Source organism: Pangasianodon hypophthalmus, chromosome 10 (genome assembly GCF_027358585.1).
Source record: "Pangasianodon hypophthalmus isolate fPanHyp1 chromosome 10, fPanHyp1.pri, whole genome shotgun sequence".
NCBI classification, from domain to species: domain Eukaryota; kingdom Metazoa; phylum Chordata; class Actinopteri; order Siluriformes; family Pangasiidae; genus Pangasianodon; species Pangasianodon hypophthalmus.
Window position 1 is genome coordinate 3,816,396 of NC_069719.1, and position 22,485 is coordinate 3,838,880.

General features: G+C 37.2%; 1 protein-coding gene across 4 annotated transcripts in view; it reads left to right on the forward strand.

Annotated features, from left to right (window-relative positions):
• The window catches only part of ryr2b (ryanodine receptor 2b (cardiac)), an 89,706-nt gene that overhangs the window by 2,851 nt on the left and 64,370 nt on the right, over positions 1 to 22,485 (forward strand). For all 4 annotated transcript variants that reach the window (XM_053237643.1, XM_026944056.3, XM_034307866.2 and 1 more), the window contains exons 3-31: positions 254 to 358; positions 1,195 to 1,269; positions 1,376 to 1,454; positions 2,352 to 2,464; positions 2,652 to 2,769; positions 3,407 to 3,503; positions 3,852 to 3,926; positions 4,732 to 4,888; positions 5,401 to 5,571; positions 5,684 to 5,805; positions 7,515 to 7,698; positions 7,896 to 8,031; positions 8,734 to 8,829; positions 10,462 to 10,580; positions 10,737 to 10,870; positions 11,415 to 11,656; positions 12,415 to 12,607; positions 13,085 to 13,304; positions 13,490 to 13,594; positions 14,066 to 14,169; positions 15,020 to 15,103; positions 16,334 to 16,493; positions 17,836 to 17,983; positions 18,535 to 18,740; positions 18,960 to 19,134; positions 19,447 to 19,655; positions 21,404 to 21,732; positions 22,099 to 22,213; positions 22,311 to 22,471. In XM_053237643.1, the coding sequence (XP_053093618.1) occupies positions 254 to 358; positions 1,195 to 1,269; positions 1,376 to 1,454; positions 2,352 to 2,464; positions 2,652 to 2,769; positions 3,407 to 3,503; positions 3,852 to 3,926; positions 4,732 to 4,888; positions 5,401 to 5,571; positions 5,684 to 5,805; positions 7,515 to 7,698; positions 7,896 to 8,031; positions 8,734 to 8,829; positions 10,462 to 10,580; positions 10,737 to 10,870; positions 11,415 to 11,656; positions 12,415 to 12,607; positions 13,085 to 13,304; positions 13,490 to 13,594; positions 14,066 to 14,169; positions 15,020 to 15,103; positions 16,334 to 16,493; positions 17,836 to 17,983; positions 18,535 to 18,740; positions 18,960 to 19,134; positions 19,447 to 19,655; positions 21,404 to 21,732; positions 22,099 to 22,213; positions 22,311 to 22,471 (4,232 nt within the window). The remainder of the gene's footprint in view (positions 1 to 253; positions 359 to 1,194; positions 1,270 to 1,375; positions 1,455 to 2,351; positions 2,465 to 2,651; positions 2,770 to 3,406; positions 3,504 to 3,851; positions 3,927 to 4,731; positions 4,889 to 5,400; positions 5,572 to 5,683; positions 5,806 to 7,514; positions 7,699 to 7,895; positions 8,032 to 8,733; positions 8,830 to 10,461; positions 10,581 to 10,736; positions 10,871 to 11,414; positions 11,657 to 12,414; positions 12,608 to 13,084; positions 13,305 to 13,489; positions 13,595 to 14,065; positions 14,170 to 15,019; positions 15,104 to 16,333; positions 16,494 to 17,835; positions 17,984 to 18,534; positions 18,741 to 18,959; positions 19,135 to 19,446; positions 19,656 to 21,403; positions 21,733 to 22,098; positions 22,214 to 22,310; positions 22,472 to 22,485) is intronic.

Sequence of the window (22,485 nt, forward strand, 5' to 3'; positions counted from 1 at the left end):
AAGAAGACTATTGCACCAGTTTTCTTGTTCTCCAGGTGCTAACAAAGCTACAAGGTTTTTTGTTCCTGAAGTCCGATTATGCATCTTAAATGAGTTTTAAAAATACACAGCATTCATTTTAAAGTACAAAAACCATTCAGTGTAAAAGTATACAATCAGAAACGGTGCCAAGTCGAACTCATTTAGAAAGCTAGAACCACTGACCATCCAAAGAACCCACAAGGAATCCTAAGGTGTGTGTTTTCGTCCTCAGAATGTTCCGGCAGATCTGTCGCTGTGTGTGTTTGTGCTGGACAGGTGTGTGTCAGTCCGAGCTCTGCAGGAAATGCTCGCCAACCATGAGGACTCACACACAGGGGTGAGGAGACCAGAGCTTTGCTTTCTGACTGATTACAAATATTCATTCATAGTAGTGTCACAAAGTCAGAATCCACTACTAAGAACCATTTTTATTTCATTATTTTGCAAAAATATGTAAATCTCAGAAAAATCCACTTCAGTTTATAGCTACATTTAATGTTATGGAACACCTGTGAATCAAGTTAGTTCCTGTTCTCACTTACGTTATAGCAGCTATAAACCGTTTCCTCACCAGCCTCTCTTTTTTCTCTCTTGAATTTAAGAAGAAAAAAAATGTAGCTTGTCATGTTACCAAGGAACCTGGAAAGTGTAAACTCCCATCCTGAAGACATCAGAAAACTTAAAATTATAGCTTTACCGCTGGCACTGGAGACTCCTTCCTTAAATGCATAATGAATTTCTTCTTACAGAAAACAAATTCTCAAAATCTGTTTACATGGAGCGACTATCATACATGTCCCTGTATAAGTGGTTACTATAGAAATGAAACAAAATGCTGCTGTTATAGAAAATTTCTGTTATAGAAAATCACCACCTTCTGACCAATCAGAATAGAGAATCTGGTATAACTGGGCCTTAATTTTATTGAAGGCTTCTGAAATACAGTATTAATATTTGTTGCCTTTTAACAAACAATAATGGAATAAGTAAAGACTTTAAATTGAACAATAGGTCCTGTTTGAGAAATATTTTATACAACTCCCGTAGGCTTTAATGAAAGATGAAATAAAATGCGTTTTCAGTAGTGACCTCCATTGAATAAGCATTTGTTTAACATGCATCATTCCTGCTCTAATGTGCTTAACATAACTCATTATGTTTATCTTCCTTCAGTCAGCTGAGACCGCTGGCCATCGCACTCTCCTCTACGGCCAGGCGCTGCTGCTCAGACACGCCCACAGCAACATGGTAGGCCAATCAGAGTGCCCATGACATTTTGCTGCATTCTGATTGGTTGTTGGATTCTGAGTGACGGAGTTCAAGCAGTTGAATATTCTGTTCTTTGTTTTTTTAGTATTTGAGCTGTCTGACATCCTCAGGCCTCTCAGCTGATAAGCTGGCGTTTGATGTTGGTCTTCAGGAGGATGTAGCAGGTAACATCGACCCTAAATGTGTCCGGACGGGAAAGCAATCTCTTACAGTGCCTTGTATAAATATTTACTTCCAATGAACTGTTCTACATTTTGTAAGGTTACAACCCGGAACTGAAACAGACTTAATTGGGATTATATGCGATGAGTCTGCACCAAATCACCCGTAATACTAAAGTAGGCAAAAAGCAATGAATCATGGTGGTGGTAGCATTATGTTGAGAGTTACCCTTAGCCTCTTGGTTGCTTCTCTGACTAATCCACTCTTTACCTGGTCACTGACTTTTGGCTGACTTCTAGGTAGAGACGTTATTGTGCCATACTCTTTGCATTTTTTTTAAATAATCTGAATTTAGTGTCAGTCTACAGGATGCTCAAAAGTTTGGATTTTTTTTTTCAAAATAACCAAACCCTTTTCCAGAACGTCTGATGGCTTTTTGGTTTTTTGTGATGCTGTTTGTTTAGGTTTGTTCTCTAACACACTCTGGGCTCTTCCAGGAACGGGTGTATTTATATTGAGATCACGTGATGCTTGAACTGTACACAGGTCAACTGAATTCATCTAATTAAGCCACTTGCCAAATAATTTAAGGGTTTCACAGCAATGAGAGGGAATATTTATGAAGTCACACACACACATAGTTCAAAATTATGGGATATTTTTTGTAAATTTATGATATATAAATCTCAATTAATTTCATTTCAGTTCCAAACTGTAACACTACAAAAGGTGGAAAAGTTAAAAGGGGGTGAATACTTATGCAAGCCACTGTAGACAACCCTGTTTTTTTTTTTTAAACCCAGTGCACACGTGCAAATGCTGATATTCTCAGAGAATTCCAGTAATTTGTGTTTACAGCAGGATCTTTATGACTCCGACTTCACTGTATGTGTTTGCAGGTGAGACGTGTTGGTGGAAGGTCCACCCAGCTTCCAAGCAGAGGTCAGAGGGGGAGAAGGTCAGAGTGGGTGATGACCTCATCTTCGTCAGCGTTTCCTCTGAGAGATATCTGGTAGTTTTTACTCAGCTGTTTAAATATGTCTTTCTTTTTCCTTTCCTCTTATTACCTGAGGTTAGAGCCCTTCTTTTTATATGAATTATCAATATGAGTTTGTACATAATGATTTCTCTGTCTCTCTGTCTCTGTCTCTGTCTCTGTCGCTCTGTCTCTCTCTCTCTCTCTCTCTCTCTCTCTCCAGCATGTCTCGTGGAGTACTGGTGTGTATGAAGAGTGTATAAATACGACTGTAGACGCAGCTTTCCAGCAGACTCTATGGAGTGTGGCTCCCATTTCCTCTCGCTCGACTCAGGCTCAAGGTTCATTTCATTTCTCCTTTTTAATTTTTTAAAATTCAATTTTCTGTAACTCAAGCAAAAACAGATGACCCGGGACACTGTCCAGTTATAACTATACAATAATCCAGTTATAAAAGGGCTTTGAAGCAGCTATTTTGTGCTTAAATGCTTCCATGTTTGTAAATTTCAGGATTTTTAAGGAGGTTTTTAATCTCAGGAAAAAATAATAAAAGTTTATGACATTAGAGTGGTTGATATTTTACCTGTGTTATTTTCAGCAATTATGTTACAGGTTTTTTTTGCTTTATAATGTGTGGATGGAATTTCTATTTAAAAAAATGGTCATATCTTTTATTAAAATGTCTCTGTGGAACAATCTAGACCAATTTTAATAGGAGTGCAATCTTGACACAAATTCTGATGTAGCCAAATTGTGCTTTCTGTTATTTTGTTTTTAGGTGTGTGAAATCATTTAGGTGTGTGAAATTGTTGCTGTTATTATTATTATTATTATTATTATTATTATTATTATTACTGATTTAACTCCACTGTCCTAGTGTCCAGCTACAGCTGAGAGTGAATACAGTATTTCAGACAGGAAGGATGTTTCTAGAGACAAGTTTAGCATTAGCATTGGTCTCTGTTATTCGACCTGCAGGTCACCTCAGGGGAGGAGACTGTCTACGTCTCCTGCATGGCCACACGGATGAGTGTTTGACCGTTTCACCTGCCGGACACGCAGAGGACGAGCGCAAGTCAGTGACCAAGGCTCCTATAGATGTCTGGTATCTGATGTGGCAGATTAATTAGAAACAAATGGGTCCTAGGAATTTTTAAATAAATAAATATAAATGATTATTTTAATCCAATGATTACGATTTGGGAAAAAAGTGGGTGTGGCCTAAACTGGAAGTGTTTTCTGTAGAAATGCTAACACTGTCAGAGCTGCTGTCATAGAAAAATTAATCAACATCTTCTGACCAATCAGAATCGAGAAATCAACCATGTTGTGTTATAATAAAGGGTTATTGAAATAGCATTTGTTCAATTTGTTGCTTTTACGTTGTCCAACACGTCGTCACACACTCATCCTCTCTTTTCAGATCTGTCCATTTTGAAGCCGGCTGCGTTTCATCTCAAGCTCGTTCTCTGTGGAGGATTGAGATGTTACGTGTGTCGTAAGTACAGCAGAAACAGTACGGGCTAAATGTCCGAGTCCACCATCAAGACCTTTTTATTTTCTTAGTTTTTAAACATTAATACTCTATTAAGACATTACTCTATTAAATACTAATTAATTAATCTACGCTCACTGAGCACTTTATTAGCAACACTATATTAATACTGTCATTTGTCATGTTCATGAGACCAGTTTGAGATGACTTTTTTCAAATACAGCATAATTTGTGGGCCAGAAAATGTAAGTAAACAAAACAAACAAACAAAACAAAGGATTATGCACTGAAAAAATTAACCTTTGGATCGAAGTAAAAAAAAATTGCATCCACTTTCTTTTTTTTATAAGTTGCTTTTTTTGTTGATTTTTTAAAAATAAGGTTTTAATATAACACAACGCAAAACCTGGAGCAAATTGACATTTTTTTTTTACTTTGATCCAATACTTCACTTTTTCAGTAGTATAGACCATAGTTTATGGGTTTTGCTAAGGTCTTTTAAAAATTTTATGTTTATTACTAGGTCTAATATTTTTAGAAATGACTCTTTTTCTCTCACTACACTTGTATGTATTATCCCTACTGCTCTGAGTCAGTAAGCTCACAATTTGATTTCTGGTAGTGAAGAAATAATAAATATTTTTGTGTAGTTTACTGATAAAACTTTATTATACAAGGGATCTCAAACTTTTGGATATGCCAATGTTTTATTTAGCTCTAGCTCTATCTGGTTAAATTACAAGATTGATGAACCTTGTTATACTATATACAGTATCATGATATAATGTGTGTGTGTGTGTGTGTGTAGCTGGAGTGGGAGCCACATTCGTTGGGCGGAGCCATTCCGTCTGTATCATGTGACCACGGGAAAATACCTTGGCCTGACCCTGGACCATGGCCTGCTGCTACTGGACAGAGAGCACGCTGACGTCAAATCCTCTGTCTTCTGTCTCCGCCCAACAAAGGTCACGTGACAACTAGTTATGTTTTTTAAGTAGTTAAGTTTTGCTTCAGATTTGAGAAATTCACAATGGGCTGTATTTAGAGGTGGTGAGTGAGGTTCAAGGGTTATATTGATATTTATGTGTCTATACCACCACCTTTAAACCTGAAAAAAAAAAATCAGGGATAGAAAATACAGACTGAAGAAGGAAATAGAGTTTTTTCTTCACTGTCATATTTAATATGATACAGTATAATAGCAAGATACAATTTAAAAATGAAAAATAAAAGACTAAGAATGATGACATAAAAATGAAGTAAACATAGACTTCTTAAAGTAGACTTGTCATAAGAAAACTTTGGCAGAAAAACTCAATTTGGCCAAATTTTTTTTCATCATTTTGGATGTTTTTGCTAGAATTCCGCTGCAGCCATATCGAACATATGTTCTCATGTTGGATGTAAAAAGTGATGTAGTTTGGATGTGGTAAAACATGATAACCTGATACTGATCCCTATTCGTGTATTTCTGTAGGACGCTGGCCAAGAATTTCCGCTCTGTGTCCGCAAGAAAGACGGGATGGGAATACCGGAGATCAAATATGGTGACTCTATCTGTTTAGTCCAGCATGTGGACTCCGGGTTATGGCTCACCTACCAGACCAGCGACTCAAAGAGGAGGAAGGAGACACAGCCGCATAAACAGGCAAACAGAAAGAGACGCACAATCTGGGAGACTGTACAGTTCTCACAGATGTCATAAATATAAATAGAATTTTATTACTATTATAACAGGGAGATTTTTGATTTTTTTTCAGGCCATCCTCCATTCAGAGGGTCACATGGATGATGGACTCACACTCTCTCGCTCACAGATGGAGGAGTGCAAAGCTGCCAGTCTCATTCGAAGCTCAACTCTTCTGTTTACACGCTTCATACGGTAGAAATGATCAATTCTAAGTACTGTGTAGTTTTGAAAGTGGTGAGTTACTCGCCCATAGTGGGAACTTAATACCGACATTGTGTATTGTTGTATTCAGACCTCAGTCATAACTCCAGAAATTCAGAAGTTACCTGGGAGTTACGCACATGGGGTGGGGTTTGAGTAAAACAGAAGCATGTCTCAGTTACGCCTCTGTGATTCTAAACTTAAAATTATGCCCATTTTTCTTGCATGATATCAGCTTGAGTGTAGATTAAGTTGATTAAGTCCAGCATCCCCACCTGACAGTTTTATGTAACCACAATATGTTAAGCTTATTTATATTTTACTTCTATAAAAAGACATAAAAAACTATGGAATGCCATTGAGGCCAATATTAAATGCATAAATATGACACCATTCATTAGTCAATAGTATTGCCCATTTAAAGTCCATAAAAAGTTTATTTTGTGCAAAGAACACCAGACGAGACACATCTTAATCATTGCTTACTTCGAGGACCAATTGTTTATGGATTTTATGACATCATGAACAACATTTCAAGTGTAAGTGTAGCAGACAACTGCCTGGTCAGCTTATCCTTCAAACTGTGTTTTCTTTACAGGAGAGCAAATCAAATAAACAAAAACATTGGCATCATTTTATTCATTCGACACATTAAAAAAAGATTATGTCCTATATCCAAACATTATGATTTCATGTCCTTGATTTAGTATATATGCGAGTTCATTAAGTTGAATGCAATTTAGAGGCAGGATGCGAGTGTGTAAAATCAGTGTGTACAGTAGTTTATTGGGGTAAACCTAATAAATAATTCCAGGTGGGAGGCAAATCACAATCAAACAAGGATAATCCATAATGCAGAAAAAAAGGCAAAGATCCACAACCAGGAAGTAGAAGACATTGAGAAACTCAGAATATGGGAAACCCAAGGCTTAGTAATGCTCAGAAAAGGCTCAATAATATTGTTAAGGCTTCACAACAAGACTAGAACACAACGGAGTGTATAAAGACAAAATCGAGAAATATATCAATGACTAGAAGGGGTGGAGACGAGAATCATAACAAAAGCACATGTCCATGAGAGCAGCGTTCCAGCACTGTGGAACTTACTGCATGCTAATAGGTGGAACTCATGCTAATGCAAAACAACAGGATGTGCTGGATCAAGTGCTATTTTATAAGCTGTTCAATAGTAAGTGTGGAAGCCATTTTGTTATATTAAACCAAATTTGCAGTGATTAATGAGATAATTACAACTTGGACTACGTGCAGCAATATATTGGTAAAATTTATTATATTATAATTATTATATTGGAAATTATTTATTTACACTTATTAATGCTTGCCATCATCTCATTTTTTCCTGTTTTTTTTTTTTTTAAATTTGAATTTTTACATTGTCTCTTGCTTTTAAATGCATCATATTACATTTGACAGAAAAAACTAATTCTGCTCATCCACGATGGTTCCTCTCTTTTATAACTTTACAGTGTTCAGCTATGAAGTTTGCTTTTTTTGGAAAATTGTGTATGTTTAGATTTTTTGCTAAGCCATATTTAACTTGTAGACATATTCCAGAGTTCCCTATCTCACTATACCGCCATGTTCAATATCATGTATTGATTTGGTAGCTAGGTGTCACATGGCTCATTCACTGCTGAGCTCGAGGATGATGTTGTTAATTCACTGTTTAATTTATCCAGGAGATTAGACGAGCTCAATCACAGAGTCAACATTCCAGCCATGGATCTTCCAATAGAAATGCTGCGTTTGAGTTTGTGCGATCTGATTGGTTATTTCCGGCTGCCTGACGAACGCTGGAGTCACGAGACCAAACAGAGCAGCAGCAGAGCGCTAAAGAACAGACAGAACCTGTTCCAGGAAGAGGTATCATCTGCTGCAAAGGGTTATGGGTGTTTGATTTATGCATGTGCAATATATGAATTAAAAATTAGTTACACATTAAAAAAAATGTTTTTGATACTTTAGATATTTTTTAGATATTATAAGTATTAGTGTGTGTGTGTGTGTATGTGTGTGTGTATGCCAAAAATCTGTGTAGCTCATCTCTCTTTCTCTCTCAGGGTGTAGTTACTTTGGTCCTAGACTGCATTGATCACCTGCACCTGTATAGCAGTGCAGCCCATTTTGCAGAGGCTGCTGGGAAAGAGGCAGGAGATGCATGGGAAGCCATTCTGAGCTCCTTCTATGAGCTTCTGGGTAAAAAAAATTGCATTATGATAATATTTTTTTACGCAGATGTCTTATGGTTATATCTATTTTGCTTATTTATTTATTAATTAATTTATTGATTGATTGATTGATTTTAGCTCCATAGTACATAAAGCTATATTTTAGGAATATGATGTAAGCAAACAGGAGTAGACTGATGCAGTAATATTATAGGATGTGGGATGAAATATTGTAACTTTTTATTTCTTACTTTAATTTATTTCTATTTTTATTCATTACTTTTCTTCTTGGATTTGTTTATCTTAATACATTATCTTATTTTTTTCTTTTTTTGTCTCATCTCTGAGACAAAATGAGTTGTTTTAATTGATCTTATTTTCCTTCTATATATTTTTCCTATTTTAATCTTTCTCAGTTTAAATGTTGTTATAGTTAAGTATTATTATTATTATTATTCTTCTTCTTATTATTATTATTACTATTATTATCTCTTTAATTGTGACACACCTGAGCTGCATTTTATGTATAAAAGCTGCTATAATAATAATAATAATAATAATAATAATAATAATAGTATTAGCATTAGTATTATTACCCTCAACTTTAAGGTAAAAAGAGGACTTTTAAATATAATAAAAATAAATTCAATGGTAGCATAGTGTGAATTATTCGAACTACTATAACATGTCTAATTATAATATCTCATTATTGACTCGCTGTTGCCCGTAGCGGCGCTGCTCCGGGGGAATCAGAATAACTGCTCTCAGTTCTCCAGCTCTCTGGACTGGCTGATCAGCAGACTGGAGAGACTCGAGGCCTCCACTGGTGGGTTTTTATTATCACGCACATCCAACTGAGCTTTACACTAACTGTTATATCACTATATGATCTTTTTTTTTGGATTTACACATGGATTAAAATTCACTTTCATAATATTTAATAGCATTATAACAACAACAACAAAAGTAAGAAATGCAAGTGTTTGTAAAAACAAAAACATCATAACAAAATTAATTTCTTATTAAAATTATATATTATAAAGAATAATAGAAGAGAACAATAACAGAACATAAAGTGTGTTATTTTAGACAAAACAACACCAAAAAAATATATAATAATAATAATAATAATAAGAAGAAGAAGAAGAAGAAGAACACAATGATTCTTATAGAAATTTTTAAATGATCATTTTAAAATATAAAAAACATGATTTTTCATCATATATAACACAACATTAGAACAAAACTTTGAAATATATTTTTATGAAGAAACCGAATATATTAAATATTACATCAATAATAATAATAACAGATTATATTTATTATTATAATAATACAATGATAGCAATAGTAGAATATATTATATTTAAGGTTTTTGTTGATATAATCTGGGGTTCCTCAGGGTTCTTGTCTTGGCCCTGTCCTGTTTTCCTTATATATGCTCCCACTGGGATTAATCTGTCATAAACATAATGCGACGTATCGGTTGATGACTCCAAACTCACATCGTTGCTTGATTGTCTGGATGAAGTAAAGGTCTGGATGGCATCTAGTTTTTTGCAGCTAAATGAGTCTAAATCGGAGGTGGTGATCTTTGGTCCACCGAACGTAGCTGAAAAGCTTGCACTTCACCTTGGCCCCTTAGCCAGCAATGTCAGCACGCAAGCCAGGAACCTTGGGGTGATTTTTGACTCAGAGCTGAAATTTGATAGACAAATCAATGCTGTGGTTAAGGGTAGTTTCTTTCGACTGAGAGCCATTGCCAAATTGAAGAGTTTCTTGAATTTTAAAGATTCGGAGACTGTGATTCATGCTTTTATTTCATCCAGACTGGATTATTGCAATTCTTTATATCGGGGGCTCTCCAAGAATCTGCTCGCTCGGCTGCAATTAGTGCAAAATGCAGCGGCCAGACTGTTGACTGGCACGAGGAAATGCTCTAGTATATCTCCAGTGCTGGTCTCTCTGCACTGGCTGCCTGTGGATTGTAGAATGCAATATAAGGTCTTGCTAATGGTTTTTAAAGGGTTACATGGTCTTGCCCCTGAGTATATCTCTAGCCTGTTACAATGGCACTGTACTGCTAGACCGCTAAGATCGTCTCAGAGTCTCATTCTGAATGTTCTGAAATCAAGATAAAGGTGATCTTGCCTTCTCTGTGGCAGCTCCACGTCTCTGGAATAGCCTCCCACCTCATATTAGATCCTGCAACTCGTTGGCGTGTTTTAAATCATTGTTGAAAACGCATCTCTACTCTATTGCCTACAACTGTCCTTAGGGGAGGAGTCTGAGTAGTGTACTGTATTGGGTGTGTTCTTAATTTGTGTTTGTTTTTGTGGTAATGTCGAGAATGTAAAGCACTTTGGTCAACATGTGTTGTTTTTAAACGTGCTATAGAAATAAATGTTGATTTGATTTGATTTGATATAATGACTGATCGCTCCTCTGTGTGCTTCAGGAATTCTTGAAGTGCTGCACTGTGTATTAATGGAAAGTCCAGAAGCACTGAGTTTTATTAAAGAAGGACACATTCGCTCCATCATCACACTCTTAGACAAACACGGACGCAACCACAAGGTAATGCTCCATAGTGTGTGTGTGTGTGTGTGTGTGTGTGTTCCATATTGTGTGTTACAATAGTTTAGTCATACACTGCGATGTGTTAATGGGTTTCTAGATGTGTGTGTGTAGATCTTGTGCTATGTTCACTATGTTCACTGTGTGTGTGTGTAGATCTTGGAGGTGCTGTGTTCACTGTGTGTGTGTCATGGTACAGCAGTGCGCTCTAATCAGCACCTGATCTGTGACACACTGCTGCCTGAGAGAGATTTACTGCTGCAGAGCCGCCTGGTCAACCACGTCACCAGGTACACACCACACCTTTTACTGTAGTTTTCCTTAAATGAAAAAAAATTAAACAAACAAACAAACAAATAAATAAATAAATAAGGCAAATCTCTATGCTGGCCAGTTATTGTTCAATAATTGCATTATTAAAGAAAAGACAAAAGTCACACAAAACCTCACACTGAATTTTACACATGGTCACGTGATTTTTTTTTATCTTCACATTTAAGTTTTCCACATGTAGTGCATATGGTTTTGTTTTCAACATTTTTTTAGATAATTAAATTTTCATGTTTTAATTTTCCACATGGAGTACATCGAATTTTATTTTGCACATCTGATTATTTTCATATGATTAATATTATGTGTAATTTGTTTTGTTTGTGTGATCACACATTGTTCACAAGATGTCGTGTGTGTTTTTTTGAATCCACATGTGCACTTTCACACGTTTTTCAAGTTACTCACATAATCATATGTGAAATGTGTGTAATTTTTCCATTTAAGCAGAATTTCTACTTCTTTACCTTCAGTCCAGAAATGATTGTGTATGTTTTGTGTCAGCGTTCGCCCAAACATCTACCTCTGCATGGGAGACGACTCCGCCCAATCCAGGAAGTGGTATTATGAGGTGGTAGTGGAGAGGGCGGAGCCTTTTGTGACACCTGAGCCGACTCACCTGAGGGTGGGTTGGGCCTGTAGTGCAGGTTACCACCCCTCTCTGAGCGGAGGTCACGGCTGGGGGTCAAACGGAGTCGGAGATGACCTGTGCTCATACGGCTTCGACGGCCTGCATCTGTGGACAGGTGAGACGAAAAAAATACAAAAATCAGCCTCTACCTCTTCTACAAATGCACTACACATTGGATAATGTAGAGAAAAAAATCTTAAGAATTAAAGTTTTACATTTTTTTTTTAAGTTTTGTTTACAGTTTTTTAGTTAAGAAATTCAGATATCAAAAGATCTGAACAAATGAGCTTTTTGCAAATTGCCTTCAAAGGATAAGCATGTGCAATGTTTGCCTATAATTTACATTTTAATATAATTATGCTTATTAAAAAAAAAATTATATAAATTTTCTGGGTAGATGTGTGCAATTTTTTTCCTTTGGTTTAATTTATATTTTAATTATTTATTTGAATATTAAAATATATATTATTAAATTGTTGAATTATTTAACATTTGATATTTTAACCCTATAATTTATTGATTTTCCCTTATTATTTTTTATTTTTAAAATAATCTTTTAAAATAACTTTTTTATTTTATTGCATTTCCATATTGTTTTACTTTTTACAATTAATTATATATTTTTTCCTTTTATTACACTTTCCTAATTTTTTACTTTTATAATTAATTTTGTTTTTTCCTTCACATCATTTGTATGTTTTCAGAGCTATTATTTTCTTTCACACATGACCTCTATAGGAATTGTATTATTAAATATGTTCTAGGAATAAAAGTATTAAACTAAATGGTTAAATCCAATGGATTAATCATTTTAGTAACATGATTACAGCTAATTACACATTAATTAATTGCAGTACTTTAATCTAAGCGTAGGTGGCGTAGGTCGCAGGGTCAGCTCGGCCAATCAGCGTCTGCTGAGGGAGGATGATGTCATCAGCTGTTGTCTCGACCTCAGTGCGTCGTGTATTTCTTTCCGAGTGAATGGGCAGCCTGTGCAGGGCATGCTGGAGAATTTCAACACCGACGCACTCATGTTTCCTGTGGTCAGTTTCTCAGCTGGAGTCAGGTGTGGATTTTATGTCATTTTGAATTTTTTTTTATATATATCATTAATTTAATTGTTTTAAATATTTAAAACCAAAATAACATTTAAAACAAAATTCTAATCCGCTGAAGTCAGGTGTGGATTTTATTTCCTCTTTAATTTTTTAAAAAAATTTATATATTTTATTTATTTAAGCTTTTTTGCATTTTTGAAAAAAAAAATCTGCAGAATTCAGGTGTGTATTTTATTTCATCTTTAATTAAAAAAAATACTTTTTTACTTAAAAAAAGAAAAAAATTCTGCTGGAGTGAAGTGTGTATTTTATTTCAACAATTAAAAAAAAATTCTTTCAGTTGAAGACAGGTGTGGATTTGTAATTACTTTACCTTGTATTGATTATGCTGCGCATGTCTCAACTGTTTCATAGATTATAAAATGAAACAGGTGGCCTGGACCTGCGTTACTAATCAGTGAGCGCTTCCTGTTTTTGTGCTGCAGGCTGCGTTTGCTGTTCGGAGGTCAGCAGGGGGAGTTTAAGTTCCTGCCGCCTGCTGGATTCTCACCGTGTGCTGAAGCTTTACTCCCCAGGGGGCGCTGCAGCCTGGAGCTCTGTGAGGAGGTCACAAGGGATCATGGAAACAGTGGGCGTGAACTTTTAGGCCCTGCTGTATCCACTGACCCGGTGGTCTTTATCCCTACACCAGTGGACACCAATCAGGTGAGACAAACCACCGATACCTTCACCTTTAATATTACCACATGTCACTTCCTCCAGCTCTTCTGTGCATCTTGTCTGTTGTTTCTCAAAGAACTATATATTTACATGTCCAGCAGCTGTATACAGCAGTGTAGCAGTGATATTTTTAACCGGTCTGTGTGTTGTGTGTGTTTGTGTTGAATCAGGTGACGCTGCCTCCTCAGCTCGAGCTGATCAGAGAGAGACTGGCTGAGAACCTGCATGAGCTCTGGCTGCTGGAGAAAACCGAACAAGGATGGACACACGGGCCTGTGAGTCGAAACACAACTACAGCATCACGCCAGGCTCTCACACGGTTACCACAGTGACAGGGAAAAAGGAAAGAAAGAAAGAAAAAGAAGACAAAAACACAAGATAAAAGAAAGGAAGAAAGGACAGACACAAAAATAAATAAATAAAGAAAGAAAGAAAGAAAGAGTGTTAAACATTGCTGGTGCTTGTCCTTAGGCTACATGTAAAAATAAATCGACAGTGACGAATTAACACCCCCCCAACACACACACACTCACATACACACACACAATCTTTAGTACATGTTTGATTATAACTAAATTACTGTCTGAGAAACATTAACTACAGCTTATTGCTTACAAATGAATGAGGGAAGTGTGGAAACTCCTTTAACCTGTACTCAAATTGATTAGATAATTACACAGATTAAATAGAAGTACACAGTATAAAACCAGTGTGTGTGTGTGTGTGTGTGTGTGTGTGTTGTGAAGGTGAGAGACGACAGTAAACAGGTTCACCCCGGACTGGTGGAGTTTTCCAAACTTCCAGATCAGGAGAAACACAGCGAACTCCAGGCTGCTGAACACACACTGAGGTACTGCTCTTCCTACATTAATAATAATAATAGACAAAAAATGAATAAATAAAGTGTGTACTAGGAATTTCAAGCTCTTCAGACCCTGTGTCCACTGTAATGGACAGCACATTATTCAAGATTTCTTTAAAATGCCTAAATTAAGGCAAAGTCCACTGATTCCTGGCCAACCTGTCAGAGTCAAACTGTCCCCTAATGAGTGTCACATGGAAAAGTTTCATCATTCTGAAGAGAAGCATGGCAGATGTAGCCTAGAGACAGAAGAGCATGGACTTTTAAAACATCTTTATACATGATTTCTACATGATGATCCCTACGTAAAATGATATCAAAATAATATATAATGGTGACACTAATGATTATTTGCAATGATTATTTAATTTCGTAAATACTGAAGAAGATTTTTTTGAATGTTAGTGTTTATTACAGTGGACATTACATCGTAACTGATGTCCATTTGCATAAATGTCCATTTGCATAAATGTAAAGCGATATAGTTTTTGTTTTTAGTGCATGAGTGAAAATATATACCATTACGGAATAAAACAAGCAAAAAAAGGAAATTTTAGAGAGACAGGATATTCCAGACCAAAGTCTTTAATATAGATATCGTAAACACTGCCTCCACTATAAACATTCAAACGCTGACATTTAAGAAATGATCTTGTGTGCATGTAGTACGTAGTAAATGCATATAACCAGAGTTATGTATAGTTGAGCAGGTCCTGCTCTGGACATAGGCGATATATTCAGGGGTTAGTTATTCCCAGTCCTTATGGCTCAAACTCTTGTGTCAGCCATGACATTTCCTACTTTCTATCTTTTCCCACATCTTTCTGTATTCCTGTAGGTCTCTGTTGGCTCTCGGAGCTCATATCGGTCTGTCTGATGACCACGCAGAGGAGAAGGTGAAGTACATCCGGCTCTCAAACAAGTACGTTTCAAATAAGACACTCAAAAAATAAATCACAATTTTCAGAACTGTATTACTGAATGTTTTTAATCCTTAAGGTCTGTTCACATCAAAGTGACCCATTTTGCTAAAAGAAGAACAGTTCGAAATTAATACAGTTAATATCTTTAAGCATGAAGCTTCATGCACTTGACTTAAAACATCAATAGACCATTTATAAAATATATTTTATAAAAATAAGATTAATGTGATTTTTATATCTGGGATTTAAAAATGCAGTATAAGCAGGGGTGGATAAATCAGTAGCCTGAGCTCCAGACAAACAGAATTAATGTCTGGATTATTAATTTATAAATCATATTTCCTCAGTTGAAGGAAAATAAAGAGAAAATAAAGATGCTAGCTAGGCTCGAGCAATATCTATGTGATATGATGTGAGGACAAAAGACGACATGTCATAGCTGAAACGTTGGCCAACAGCTTGCTGACTTTTTGGTCACATCACAAACATGATGTGCTACATGATCACACACATAGTCTATATTAATAAACTTCTTAAAAAACAATAAAACAGCTAGCTAACAAGCTACACTTCATTACATCATGTTAGCTACCACATTTCAGCATGATCAGTTAGACTTCTGGGCAGTCAGAACATGGGACTGGGCAACACACTGGAGCTTTCACTTTTACTCACAAAGAATAAGGGGAAAAACACACAGGAAAAAAGAAGGATGGAAGGAAGACAGACAGAAAGAAAGAAAGAAAGAAAGAAAGAAAGAAAGAAAGAAAGAATAAAGACAAAGCAAGCAAGCAAGAAAGAAATAGGCAGTAAATTCCGAAAACATGCAAGCAAAAAGACACAAAATAAAAAAGAATGAAATAGAGGAAAGGAAAAAGAAAGGCAATGAAAAAGAAAGAGAACATTATGAAAAATATACAAAGAAAAAGAAAGAAAGAAAGAAAGAAAGAATGTAAGACAAAAATATAATTAAGAGAAAAAGAAAAAGAAAAGAAAAGAAAGACAAAAAGACATAAAGAAAGAAAGAAAGAAAGAAAGAAAGAGAAAAAAGCCCACACTGGACCTAGGCTAGTTTATGACTTTAGCATTTGTCCACCCTGAGTATAAGGATAAAGACCTGAAAGGCGACTGTACTGTAGTGAGCAGTATACAGTATGACTGTTAATCAGAGAAAGGCAGGTCTCAGTAGACTGTCCTTCATCCAAACGCTAAATCTTTCACCTGTGCAGGTACGAACTGTGGAACGGCTACAGGCCGGCTCCAGTGGATCAGTCTGGAGTTTCTCTAAGCGTTGCTCAGGAAGCTCTGGTGGAAGCACTGGCTGAGAATGAGCACAACATCTGGGCCAGAGAGCACATCAGGCAGGGCTGGAGCTACGCACCACAGCAGGTGGAGTTATCACACTACCGGACATATGGAGCTTTGTGTGAATGAAATAATCTCATCAGGAAATGCCATTTAATCATTTCATCATCATCATCATAGTAATGTGCACACGAAGCACTTTATATTAGAGATGGAAATATGTACAGTATATTATGTGTGTGTGTGTACATAGAGCAAGGGGTTACCTATCAAATCTGTTTTTTTTTTTTTTTTATTTCAGCTACCAAAAGCAAATACATTTTTATTTAAAGCCACCCAAAACTAATTCTTTCCTTTATTGAGTAATAAATGTGGTAATTCTGCCAAATGTACAATGTTAGGAACACCTGTTATGTGGCAGCAGCACAATGCATAAAATCATGCAGATACAGGTCTCAAATAATCACTCTTTATGACCGTGGTGAGCGGAAAAGCATCCCAAACCTTGAAGTGGATGAGCTAGAACAGCACAAGACCACATCGACATCAATTCCTGTCCGCCAAGAACAGGACTCTAAGGCAACAGTGGGTACAGGTTCATCCAGGACAGGACAGATGAAGATAGCAAAAATGTTGAGGTGAACCCGATGTGGCCTTCTGCTCTTGTAGTCCATCCACCTCAAGGTTCGATGTGTGTTCTGAGATGCTTTTCTTCTCACCACAGTTGTAAACAGTTGTTGTTTGAGTTATCATAGCCTTCCTGTCAGATCAGACCGGGCTGTCCATTCTCCGCTGACCTCTTTCTCTAACAAGTCATTTCTGCCTGCAGAATTTCTGCTCACTGGATGTTTTTTTGTTTTCCTCTTTTTTCTTCAGCAGTGTATCCTCAAATCTTTCCCTGATTACTAACACCTGCAGCTTGTTTTCAGGGCTGTATATCTACCCTCCTCTCAGTGTTTTTGCGCTTTTCCATGTGCTTGCTCTTCACCATTGTCTTGTTAAAGTTTTGCATTGTATAGCATGCTCACTCTTGGTTGCTCTTTCTTTATGTTATGTCATTAGCTTAGCATTTTACTTAGCATTTAGCATAATGTGCTATCTCACATTTGTCCTACCTATTATTATTAGTAGCCGTGTTACCTTTTTTTTGGTTTTGTTCTCTCTTGCTATGTTATTTATTTGGCCTTGTTATTAACATAGCATAGCCTAGCCTATTTTGGACTTTTGTTTGTTTACAAGGCCTCATTTGTTAATTTGTGTTTATGCTACTGTTATTTGGATATTTTTGTGTATTTAATATCGCTTTTGTGTTCATTACAACCTTCTGCTCTATGTAATATGCATTATTCTACCTACAGTTTTCAATTTCACTTTTTGGTGAAAATTATTTGATTCAAATGAGAAATACTATAATTTCATGTTTCAGGATATTAAGGGGAAGAGGAGCCCTCAGCTGGTGCCGTTCTCTCTGTTGGACGAGGGAAGCAGACAATGTGCTAAAGAGTCAGCAAGGGATGTGTTAGGAACTCTGCTTGGTTTCGGATACACTGTAGAACCATCAGAGCAACAGCAGTGTGAGTTACTAACACAAAATAATAAAGGAAAGAATAACATCTGATAGGTCAGCCCAGTGAAAAACTAATAATGGTAGTAGAGGTCGCCTTATCACCAGAAGATCAATAGTTTGATTAGTGGAAATACCACAGCTGTTCTTGGCTGGGGATCTCTTGGTGCATTCATCTTTCCTCTGTAGATAAGAGCAATGCTTGGTATGCAGAAGACAGCACCAAGCCATAAAATTATTCTTCAATTCTTAATTATAAGTTATTAAATATAAACAGTTTGATTAAGTAGTCCACTTTAGTCTGACAGGCTAATCCTATTCTGACCATAATTCAGAGCTGCAAACCAGAAATTAGAAAATGAGAATCATGTAGGACTTTACAAAACACCACAAAAAAGGGATAAGAACACACAGTTAATAATAAACAAGGGTTAATAAACACACAGCAATTACAGGTGACTAGGTGTCAACAATAATTACAACAATTAAGATAGATACAAATAGGAAGTGTGAACACAATTCCAAAGCACTACTAATTCGACATGATTTCTTTGTTTCTAGCCCTGGGCCTTGAGGTGAAGACTGCGAGTGAGGAGAGGTCTCGCATATTCCGTGTGGAGCATGCTTTTGCAGTGCAGGATGGGAAATGGTATTTCGAGTTTGAAGCAGTCACTGCTGGAGAGATGAGAGTGGGCTGGGCCCGAGTCGGATGTCAACCGGATATGGAGTTGTCAGACGAGCAGGCCTTCATGTTTGATGGCTCAAAGGTATTATAGCAGACACTCTAACTATTCCCTATGCTAATATAAGGACAATTAGAATTTATGAATTTGTAATTAAATTATTTATCTTTTCATTTTATTTGTTAGCACAACTGCTTTCCATCCAATTTGCCAAAATGATTTTCAGTTTATAGGCTATTCTAGGAATAACACATATATAACAACTTATTTTTATGGCACTGTCTGTTGGTCTCATTTGTGTAGGGTCAGTGGTGGCATGGTAGCACCATCCCATTTGGTCATGTTTGGCAGAAGGGGGATGTGATTGGCTGTTTGTTAGATTTGACTCGGAGAACCATGATGGTCACTTTAAATGGAGAGCTACAACTGAACACTTATGGCTCTGAAATTGCTTCCAAAGGGTTCAGTGCAACTGGTGGTGAGTTTTTCTACAATTATATATGGATTTATGTCTATTCCACAGTAACACACGTTATTACAAGCTATTGCATGTCTTTTGCAATGTAATACACTTGTTATTATATCTTATTACTACTACTAATAAAAAGATTAATTGTGCATGGCACCACTTGAGTATAAAATATTTTCAATTATTTATAGTTAAATTTTAGCTAATTACATAGTAATAACTTGCCTATTACATAGTAATAGGGCTGTTGTAGACATGACTTTAATTTTGATTTGTTTAAATTTATTTACAATTTAATTTGTATGATCTTCTGTACTCCAGGCTTTGTTCCTGTGTGTGGTTTGGGTGTGAATCAGGTGGGACGATTGAATTTAGGCCAACAGGTCAACTCACTGAAATACTTCAGTGTGTGTGGGCTTCAGGAGGGCTACCAGCCTTTTGCCCTGAACATGAGCAAAGATCCACCTCTCTGGATGAGCTGGAGAGAGCCCTTATTCGTACAGACACCAGAGGACCATCCCCGCTTACAAGTAAGTAAAGTGGCCTTAATGGTTAAAACTTTTAAGAATTTTTAACTTTTAAGAATTTGTGAAACGCAGTTTGCAGACATGTGGTCTCAGTGGTCTACTTGGTTTCAGTTTTATAACTTACTCATTATTTAAAACTGCAATTTGCATTATTACGGATCTTTTTTGTGTAGCACAGTATCAGTGATTAACATGGACATATAATATTAGTAGTCTAGGATGTCCTCCAAAGAGCAAGCAATTGACCAGTTCAGGATCATCTCCTTGCTTAGCAAGGAATGAAATGATATTTTTTACCATGGTAGTGAGGAGGCTGGTGGAGTCCCTCAACAACAACAGCAACATAGACACTTCAATACCGAAGGGAAGTGTCCCAAGAGGACCAGGGTGTCTGGAGCGTTCAGAAGTGGTGACCCAGCTCATTAGGGAAGCATAAGAGAACAAGAAAGTTAGTGCTTTGGCTCACCCTGACCATTGCATATGAATCCATCCCCCACAAATTGGTCCAGATAGCCATGACCAGGCAATGTGGTAGCCCAGGAGACTTAGGAGCATTGCCCTTTAAAGGGAATAACTCAAAGTTATGGCTTCCCTTGAAGTTTCTAGAAGAGGAACTCAAGGTGTCTCTGGCAAGAGAAGTAATGGTCAACAAGGACTTTATTGACTCCATGGCTTAGGCTGGTGTGGTGACAGCAGGAAATGGAGAGCAGAGGAGGCCATGCTGCAGACAGCTGTGCTACAGTGACCTAGTAGGAATGATCAGAGGAAGGGCTGGACTTGGAACATTCTCAGCTCCCCATTATGAAACAGCTAAGGGAAGGAAGAGATGCAGACTGATCCAGGATGAAGTGTGAGCAGCTGTGAATGAAAAGAGGTCCAACAAATGTGTGGGCATGAAACAGCAAGAAGCATGGATGAGGTAGGTGCAGGCCATGGACAGGAAGGTTACGTAGGCGGCTCTATGGCAGGCAGAACCACAGTGCATCCATTTCCTTGTTCATACAGTGTACAACATCCCTCCTAGCCAATCAAACCTCTTTAGCTAGGACAAAGTGGAGTCACCAGATTGTCCACTGTGCTCCAGGAGAGGAATTCTGAAGCATATCCTGAACTGCAGCCTACAAGCCCTGAGAGAGAGATGGTACCACTGGCACCATGATGAGGTACTGAAAGCTATAGCAGAAGCCATCAGCCTGGCTAAAAGCATCAGCAGGAAGTGAACATGCACCCCCACCCTGCAGACTGAATTCATGAAACCTGGAGAGCGGCCAGGATCAAGATCCTAGCACTTATGCAAGACTGGCAGCTCAGAGTGGACCTAGAGAAACAACTGAAGTTCCCATGGCACATTGTCCAAATGATCTTGAGGCCAGACATCCTCATGGTCTCTGAGTCAACCAAAAATATCCTCCTGTTGGAGTTGATAGTACTGTGGGAAGATAATTTATACTTGCCTATTTATACCGGCTGCCCCTGGGCATATATGACCTCTACTTTCAGATAGAATTTTAGAAAGTTAGTAATAAAATATGTACAAATATCTCAAAAAGTCTAGGGTTCTAAGGATTTGCCAGAAACCTTTATCTCACCAAGATATGCAAGAAGAGAGGGGTCTTTAATATACACAAGGTCACAGCAGTAAAAAAGTAATTCACACATCTATACTAAACTACTACTACTATGAAAACTACTAGAAAAAGGAAAACAGTGTAAGAGCAAATGACATGACCTTTGTTTTATTGTACTCCCAGGTTAGTTACATTGATGGGACAGTTGGCCACCCACCAGCTCTGAAGGTCACCCAGAGGTCACTGGGATTACCTGACAGTGTCGGCACTGATGTTGAATTCTATCGCCTGAGCTTGCCCATAGAGTGTGCACAAGTATTCACCAAGCCTGTAGATGGCACAGTACCTCCAGCTAGCTGTGTACCATGCCACATTAAGGAACCAGAAGAAGGGGAGGTGGACTCTGACTTTGAAATGCTGATGAAGTCGGCCCACAGACACACAGGAAGTAAAGATGAACTTAACAACCATAAAGATCATGCCCAAGAAAAACCTTCCAGACTTAAGCAAAGGTCAGTTGACTGTAATCCATGGTAGTCTTACCCAAAAAGGACTTGTGTGGGGGCAAACTTTTGTAGTAAACATCATACAAGAAGTTTAAATAAAACCAACTTTAGCTTATTCTGTAATGAGATGGGCAAGATGATTGGACTCATAATTTTCCCATATCATTGCAAGCAAAAAGTACGTAAACTACTCTATATGAGACTAGCAAGAACACTTGTTTTGTAAGGCTATCTAAGATATAATCTTCCATGAAACAAAAGGATCAACAAGGGTTCCAGCACTAAATTGAGACTGCTCCTTTAAGATAGGTGATTTGGTTTAGTATTATGTTCTTGGATTTGCTTTTTGACTCAGGGTTTGGTGCTTTATAGGTTTCTTTTGAAGAAGAAACCAGAATTGAACACTAGTGGCTCTTCAGCTCGACTACTGGAGGAGGTGCTGGCGATCGAGAGGGACAGCAGTAACCAACTTGCCAACTGCTCTAAGGTTAGAGACTAAAAACATGTACATATATAGTTCTGACACTGTGAGTTTCTTATTTTGTCTTTCTGTTGGTCTTTCTTTATTTTTATTTCTTCTGCAGTACTACTATTCTGTGAAGATCCTACATCGGCAGGATCCATCCTGTGTCTGGGTTGGATGGGTGACTTCAAACTTCCACTATTATGACAGAACTTTTGACCCAGAGAGAGTGTGTAGTGTGACTGTCACACTTGGGGACCAATGGGGCAAAGTTCTTGAGAGGTTAATGACATCAT